Raw genomic sequence first — 8,743 nt, 5'->3', positions numbered from 1 at the left:
TTTCATCACCACCAAAACAGGATTATATGAAATGCTGAAAGGTATCCTTTAAGAAGAGGAAGAGGAAGAAAAAGGTAAAGATACAAAATATGAAGAGCAAATACGCATCTATCAACAAGTGAATCTAAAAATCAAGTGAATAAAAAATCTGATGAACAGAGTAAACTGGTGAATATAATAGAATCAGGGGCATAGAAAGGGAGTGGACTGACCATTTTCGGGGGGGAAAGAGGTGTGGGAAGAGACTGGACAAAAATGGTACACCTATGGATGAGGACAGTGTGGGTGGTAAGGGCAGAGGGGAGCTATGGGAGGGGTGGGAGAGGAACAACTGTAATAATCTGAACAATAAAGATTTATTTAAAAAAAAAGTGAGGAAGTAAAGGTGATACAGGTAAAGGTGAAGGAAGAGGAGATAGTGAAGTTGAGGATGAAGGTAGAGGTAGTGAATGTGATGTTGAAGGTGGCAACAGTGGACGAGGTGGGGTAAAGTGGTGCAGGTCAGACGAAGGAGGCAGTGGTGGGGAATCTCAAGGGGCAGGTAGTGAAGGTGAACTTTGCCAGTGAAGGGGTGGTTGAAGGTCAATGTGAAGTGGCCACGGTGAAAATGTAGGTGGTAAAAAGGAGAAGGTGGTAAGGCCACGGTGAAAGTGGTTAAGTTCAAAGTGAGGGCAAAGGTGGTGAAAGTCAAGTGCAACAAAGGTTGCCATGGATAAGGACGAGTGTGAAGGTAGTGTCAAGAGGAAGGTTGCAGCAGTGAAGGAGGTTAGTGAAAGGGAAGGCAGAAGATCAAGTACAGCGTTTCTCAACCTGTGGGTCGCGACCCCTCTTGGGGTCGAACAACCCTTTCACAGGGGTCGCCTAAGACCATCGGAAATCACATATATCATTACATATTGTTTTTGTGATGAATCACTATGCTTTAATTATGTTCAATGTGTAACAATGAAAATACATCCTGCATATCAATATTTACATGACGATTCATAACAGTAGCAAAATGACAGTTATGAAGTAGCAACGAAAATAATTTTATGGTTGGGGGTCACCACAACATGAGGAACTGTATTAAAGGGTCACGGCATTAGGAAGGTTGAGAACCACTGATCAAGTAGCAGGTGGAAACGATAGAAGGTGGTGAATATGAATTCAAAGTGAGGATGAAGGTAGTGACAATAGTAAAATTGTGGTGGAAGGTGATGGTGGTGAAATGATCAAGGTGAAGATATAGGTGGCATCAGGGAAGAAATCAGATGAAGGTGGTGAATTCAGAGGGTAAAGATGATGAAGGTGAAGGTGCTGAAGGTAAAGTGTAGATGGTGAAAATGGTGGGAGGTGGTGAAATTGATATGCAAAATGAAGGCGGTAAAAGTAGTGAAATGCGGGTAACAGTGGTGCAGGTCAAGGGAATGGTGAAGTTCAAGGTGAGGGTGAGGATGAAGATGGTGAAGGTTATGAAAGTGAAGATGGTGAGGGAAGTTGGTTTCTGTTGAGGTGGGTAAAGGTTACATGTGTAAAGATGTGTTGAAGATGATGAAGTCAAAGGGAGTGTGTAGGTGGTGAAACTGGTAAAGTTCTTCAAGGTGAAGGTAGTGAATGTTGCATCAGTGAAGGGAAAGTAATTAATTTCAAATTGAGATGAAGGTAGTGAAGGCAGTGAAAGTTGAGGTGACGGGGGTCAAGGTGAATAGAAACCTGGTGAGGGTGAAGGTGTTGAAATTGAAGGTGAAATTCAAAGCAAGAGTGAAGTTGGTGAAGGGCGCAAAGATGAAGGGTGTGGACAGGTAAAGGTTATGCACATGATGTTCAAGGTTGAGGTGGGTCAAGGTGGTTGGTTGTGAAGGAGAAGGGTGAAGCAGGCAAAGGTCAAGGTGAAACTTGTAGAGGAACTGAAAACCTCTCAAACTTACCGTGAAATCCTGTGTGTGGCAAACAGTTTCTCACAGGGTTGAGCACTGAGAACACCTTATGGCATTCTAACCGTGTTCCACATCATAGAAGCTACTGATGGTTACTTTAACCACAAATTTTGAGGTGGATTACTAGTATCAATTATTGAAGTGTTTATTACAACTTCAATACTTTCTAAGAGTTTAAAAATACTTCAAAGCCAACTTTAAATGGTATGACCAAACTTACATGATTCATATTCATTAAATATGTAATATTTAATGTATACTTATTTTCACATGCTTACTGATTTTAGGGAGGAAGAGAAACATCTGTTGGTTGCCTTCACCATACGCACCCCAACACGGAATCAGACCTGCAACCTTTTGGTGTCAGGATGATGCTCCACCAGGGCCCTATAGAGATACTTGTACGTGTGAAATTTTTATCCAATTTATGCTAATCAGGAAACGCTGTTTTTACAGGAGAAGGCTCCTTCTGTCTGAAACTGGACCTCTGAAACTGCTCTACTCGCCTGATGTACTTTGCCAGTGATTCTACAAATTAAAAGAAATTAGGATTGAACACTTTTTCATAAAATTTTATTAATGACTTTTTCCAGAAGTTTGCCTTATTTTGTAGTGTTTATACCAAATATTGTCATAGAAACATAGCAAACAGAATATTTACTAAATTGACTTTTTAAAACGAATCTGTTTTTATCTTCATAGGTAATTTTTAATTCTAGATATTTATAAAGGTTCTGTATCTTCACACTTTCAATAAATGTAGTACCATAAAAAATGATGACATATCAAAGTACTTGTTATTTCATTTTAAACTTACATTGCTTTTCCAAGATAAAAATGAAATTAAACTATTTGTAAGAATTCATGTGTCACCTTTTCTTTGGTGTTTTATAAGACTGACAATATTTCATCTTTTTCGCTCTCTGAATGAAGAAGACTCCTTTATTGACATAAAGATTAATAGTTTAGTGACTACGTCAGGTTCACAAAGGTCATGAATATGTTGAAAAATTCTCAGAAACTACATGGATATTAAGCATCCAGGAGAGATGACAGGGCCCACCCCGCAGGGGTCTCTCTGTCTATGGAAAGAAAGACCCTTCTTCCTGTTGGTAATTGTAGGCTGAGGTGGGAAGGCCCTCCCCTCCTCCTCCAGGTGCTAGGGAATGACTCCCACAAGGAACCGGCCACGGCGAGGTGAGAGCAGTCAGTCGCTGTCTGGAATCTGCACCACATACGTGAAGAGAGGAAAGAAGCAATAGAAACCTCAAGGTAAGCCAACGGAGTTTACAGAATAACAGGGAGATTTCACAAAGGACCAGATAGACATTCTAGATTTGAAGAGCATCATCATCAAAACAAACACACCTTTACAGGTTTAACAGAAGATGAGATTTTACTAAGCACAGAACCAGTGAATCGGAAGGCTTAAGGTAGTCAGCATGCAGCAGGGAGAGATTAAAAATGGAAATACGAGGAAAGTTAAAATAGATGACACATTTCCAAAAGGGGAGAATACATATGGACATGCACCACCCACAGGAAACCTAACAGGCCCTCAGATTTCCCAGAAGTAGCTCCTCAGATTTAAAGGGATCAATAAACCCACCTGACACCCTGAGTTCAGAGCATAACCTGAAGCTGTGAGAAAAGACCTTGTTCATTCCACTGTCAAGGAACTAGTGTTAGACTGCCAGCAGACATCTCATCTGCAGAAGACAAAGTAACGTTTTCAAAATCCTGAAGGAGATGGTCAGCCTAGATTTATATACCTAACTGAGCTAGCACTCTGAGAGAAGGTAAGATAAACGCAATTCCAGCCATGCATACACAGCTCATTACTCACAGGCCCTGTGGGGAGAAATGCCAAAAGATGTATGAAGTGAGTCCAGAAAGAAGAGCTGGTTACAGAAACCAGTGGTAAATGGAGAGATGGGTGTAAGCACATGGGCCAAGCTAAAAGGATATTGTGTGGGGAAAATAACTGAAGCGTAATCAGGAGTAGGAGGAGCAGGTATCCAAAGTAGGATAAGGTAAATGTTCAGCTTATCCTAAAAGAGTGTTGTGTATTATAGATTAGACCTTCAATATGATTACTTACAAGTTCAGGGAAATTGTCAAAGGAACAAAAAGAGGATGTGGAGAAAGGGGGACCCTTGTGCACCAGGGATGGAATAGCAAATTGGTGCCTCCACCAAGGAAAACAACGTGGAGGCGCCTTCAGAAAATTAAAAACAGAATAACCTTATGACCCAGCATTTCTACTTCTGGGTTATTTATTCCAAGAAATTCAAAACACTAATTTGAAAAGACACATGTTCTCCTATGTTCACTGCAGCGCATTTACAACAGCCAAAACAAGGACGCAACCTAAGTGTGCACTGATGGCTGGATGGATAAGAATGATGTGGTGTGTGTGTACACATGAGAGAATACGACTCGGCCATAAGAAGGAACTAAGCTGCCATTTGCAACAACATGGGTGGACCTAGAGGGTATTACACTCGGTGAAATAAATCACACAGAGAAAGATGAATATCACAGGATTGCACTTACATGTGGAATCTAAAAAATAAACTCATAGATGCAGAGAACTAACTGATGGCTGCCAGATGGGATGAGGGCGGGCGACTAACTGAAAGGGGTGGGGGGATTTGAGTACAAACTGGCAGGGAATAAAGTCAATAATACTGTAATAGCCCTGGCCAATGGCTCAGTGAGTGGTTAGAGCGTCAGCCCCTGCACTGAAGGGCCGTGGGCTTGATTCCCAGTCAAGGGCACGGACTTTGGTTGCAGGTTCCCAGCCTAGTAAGGGCATGTGGGGGAGCAACCAATCACTGTGTCTCTCACATCAGGGTTCTTCCCACCCCTCCTTCCTCCCACTCTGTCTATAAATGGAAAAAATACCCTAACACCACTCTGTCTATAAATCAATGGAAAAAATACCCTAACGAGGATTCCAATATTATTATTTAAAAATACCCTCCAACAATAATAATATTGGAATAACGATGGGTGGTGTCAGGTGGGTACTAGACTTCTTAGGGGATCACATCGTAAGGTACAGAAATATTTAAGTACTATGGTGTACACCTGGAAGTAATATCATACTGAATGTCAACAGTAATTGAAAAAAAATTTTCAATTTTGTCATGTAGGGTTAAGCTTTGGAGGACCACAAACCACTGTGATATGATTTTCTGCCTTCCTCCAGACAGACGGTACCTGATTGCCTAGGGCTACAAAACAGGGAATGACAGCTACTAGACACAGGGTTTTATTTGGGAGTGGGGGCGAGAGGACAAAAATGCCCTACATTGTGGTGATAAATGCACACCCCTATGAACATACTGAAAAATACTGAGTTGTAAATTCTAAACGGGTGAACTGTATGTTAAGTGAAGTTGTTAAAAAGAAAAACAAACAATGAAATTGTGGCCTTAGAGTATAGTAACTAGACAGTTTCAAAACGGCTGCCAGTGACCCTGCCTCCTGGAATTCACAAGTGACTGAACCAAGAACATGGTGAAGTGTCACATCCCAGAAGTGGCTCCAAAAGGCAGGGGTTCATCTCCTAGGGCTGCCATGACAAATGACCACACGCTGGTGGCTGAAAACGAATCCATTTCCTCATAATTCTGGGGCCAGGAACTGAAATTAAAGTGCCAACAGGCTCATTCCTTGTAGCCTCTGAGGGAGAACCACCCCATGCCTCCCTCCCAGCTCGCAGCCACTGCCAGTGTCCTCCCTCCCTCCCCTCGTGGGGCCCTCTGTGCGTGTCTGACCTCTCCTCTTCTTGGGGCCACTAGTCATTCAGGGCTCGCTCTGCTCCGAGTCTGTGATTTCATTTCACAATCCCTAACTAGTTACATCTGAAAGACCCTGTTAACACGTAGTTCACGTGCTGGGGTTCCGGGTATCTGAATTGTGGGGGACACTATTCAACCCTTTACAGATCATGGTATCAATCTCGCTCACACTCTGTTGTTCCTATTTGTTTGCTCGGATGAAGCAAGCTGCCATACTGTGAGCTGTCCCCAGCAGACGCCCACGTGGCATGGAAGTGAGGTAGCCCCCGCCCATGGCCGCCGTGGCGCCAAATCCTGCGGCCAGCACCCACTCGGGGTGCTGTTCACAGACGAGACCACAGCTCAATAGGCACTTTGATTCCATCCTAAAGAGAAAACCGGAGACAGACACTGCAAGACAGTGGATGTTGTTTTATCCAGTAAATTTGGGGTAATTTGTAACATAGTGACAACTAATACATGTACCACACATCACAGCTAAAGAGTGAGGGAGACCGACAGATGTCAACTGGCTGGACTCAACTAAGGAAAAAAGGGAAAAGACCCATAGAAACAAAATCAGAAATGAGAGAGAAGTCACATCACAGTTATACAAAGGATCGTACTAGAATATTATGAAGGACTATATGCCACCAAATTCAGTAAGTTCCTAGAATTATATAACCTTCCTGGTCTAAATCATGAAGAACTAGAATATCTAAATAGACCGATCAGTAGTGAGGAAATTGAAACAACCATCAAAAACCTTCCAAAAAATAAAGTCCAGGACCAGATGGTGTCACCAGTGAGGACTGAAGGGTGGCGGGGTCGATTCTCAGTCAAGGACACGGACCTCGGTTGCAGGCTCGGTCCCTCCCGGGCGGGGCAGGAGCGAGAGGCAACCAATCAATGTGTCTCTCTCGCATGGATGTTTCTCTCTCTCCCTGTCCCTCCCTTCCACTCTCTCTAAAAACCCATAAACAGCCCTGGCCGGTGTGGCTCAGTGGTTGAGCGCTGACTCATAAACCAAAAGGTCCTCGGTTTGATTCCTGATCAGGAGACATGCCTGGGTTGCGGGGCACATCCCCAGTAGGGGGGTGTAGGAGGCAGCTGATCGATGTTTCGCTCTCATTGATGTTTCTAACTCTCTATCCCTCTCCCTTCCTCTCTGTAAAAAATCAATAAAATATATTTTTTTAAAAATCCTAAACCAAATACTAGCAAAATCAAATACAACAGTACATCAAAAAAATAATACATCACAATCAAGCGGGGTTCATTCCAGGGGCAAAGGATGGTTCAAAATACACAAATCAATTAATGTAACACACCACACTAACAAAAGAAGAATAAAAATCCTATGATCTTATCAACAGATGCAGAAAAAACATCTGATAAGACTCCACAGCTATTTATGATTAAAACACTCAATAAAATAGGAATAGAAGGAAAGTACCTCAATATAATAAAGGCCACGTATGATAAACCCTCATCTAATATCATACTCAATGGTGGAACACTGAAAGCTTTTCTTCTAAGATCAGGAACAAGATAAGGATGTCCACTCTTATTCAACACTAGTGGCCCGGTGTACAAAATTCGTGCACATAAAAAGGGAATTAGAGGAAACATTTTAATATTGCTATTTGCCCTTACTCTATAATAGCAGGGTCAGAGATGAAAGAAAATTAGTAAAATGTATATGAAAACCTTCCTCCTGTCAGTCTGGGGCATGCCATGGGACTCAGAGTCAAGTCCCGGTACACCTGTGTGCACTTCGAAATCACGTGAGACCCAGCCCTGGCGAGCCCCACCCCCGTCAAGCCCCACCAGGTGGGGGGCGCAGCCTCAGGTCCCCCGGCACACCCTCAGGTCCTCCAGGCTGGTGCTGGGGCAGGGGTCGTGGCCTGAGGTCCCCCAGACCAGCGCTGGGGTGGGGGGTGCAACCTGAGGTCCCCCGTCAAGCCCCGTCAGGCAGGGGGCGCGGCCTGAAGTCCGCCATCAAGCCCTGCCGGTCTGGGGGTGTGGCCTCAGGTCCCCCGCTGCCTCAGGTCCCTGCTGATCACTCATTACAGGAACCCCGCCTCCACTGTGGGCGCAGCCATCTTGTGATGGCATGGTGGAGTGAGGGTCAATTTGCATAGTACCTTTTTATTAAATTGGATAGTGCTGGAAGGCCTAGCCAGAGCAATAAGGCAAGAGAAAGAAATAAAAGGCACCCAAATAGGGAAGGAAGAAGTCCCCACTTTGGGGGGATTACATGATTCTGTATATAGAAAATCCTAAAGACTCCATCAAAAAACTATTAGAAACAAATACAGTAATGTTGCAGGATATAAAATCAATGTGCAAAAATCCATTGCCTTCCTGTATACTAACAATAAAACTTCAGAAAAAGATATGAAAAAATTCCTTTTGCAATTGCAACCAAAAGATTAAAATACCTAGAAATAAAAAAGAACATGAAAGACCTATATACTGAAATTACAAAGCATTATGAAAAGAGATTGAAAAAGACACAACAATATGGAAAAATATCCCATGTTCATGGATTAGAAGAATCAACAGTCAAAATGGCCATACTACCCAAAACAATACAGTAGGACCTTGTTTCTCAAACTTAATGCATTCTGGAAGGCTGTTCGAGAAGTGATTTGTTTGAAAACTGAATCATTTTCTCTCATTAAATATAATGTAAATTGAATTAATCCATTCCAAACCCCCAAATGATTCCGTTTTAACCTTTCTTATATACAGTACACATCTAATGTACTGTCTATAAACAAACACTTCTTGCCCTAGCTGGTTTGGCTCAGTGGATAGAGTGTCAGCCTGTGGACTGAAGGGTCCCGGGTTCGATTCCAGTCAAGGGCACATGCCAGGAGTTGCGGGCTCAATCCCCAGTAGGGGGCATGCAGGAGGCAGCTGATCGATGATTTGGTTCATAAAGGTCAAAACACTTTATGAACTTGACCCCAAATGCAAGAGAAATAAAGCCAAAAAAAGAAATGAAGAAATGAATGGGTCTATATCAAA

At 42.9% G+C, this 8,743-nt stretch overlaps 1 protein-coding gene across 1 annotated transcript in view; it reads left to right on the top strand.

Moving 5' to 3' along the window:
• The window catches only part of PDE8A (phosphodiesterase 8A), a 90,556-nt gene extending 87,817 nt beyond the window's left edge, over positions 1-2,739 (top strand). Inside the window, 1 exon segment of the mRNA XM_015562792.1 lies at positions 2,376-2,739. Coding sequence (XP_015418278.1) covers position 2,376 — 1 coding nt within the window. The 3' untranslated portion in view covers positions 2,377-2,739.
• The last annotated feature ends 6,004 nt before the right edge of the window (positions 2,740-8,743 follow it).

Source organism: Myotis davidii, unplaced genomic scaffold, assembly GCF_000327345.1.
Source record: "Myotis davidii unplaced genomic scaffold, ASM32734v1 scaffold898, whole genome shotgun sequence".
NCBI lineage: Eukaryota > Metazoa > Chordata > Mammalia > Chiroptera > Vespertilionidae > Myotis > Myotis davidii.
The sequence above is the reverse complement of the archived record's forward strand: the minus strand, read 5'-3'. Positions and strand labels throughout refer to the sequence as shown.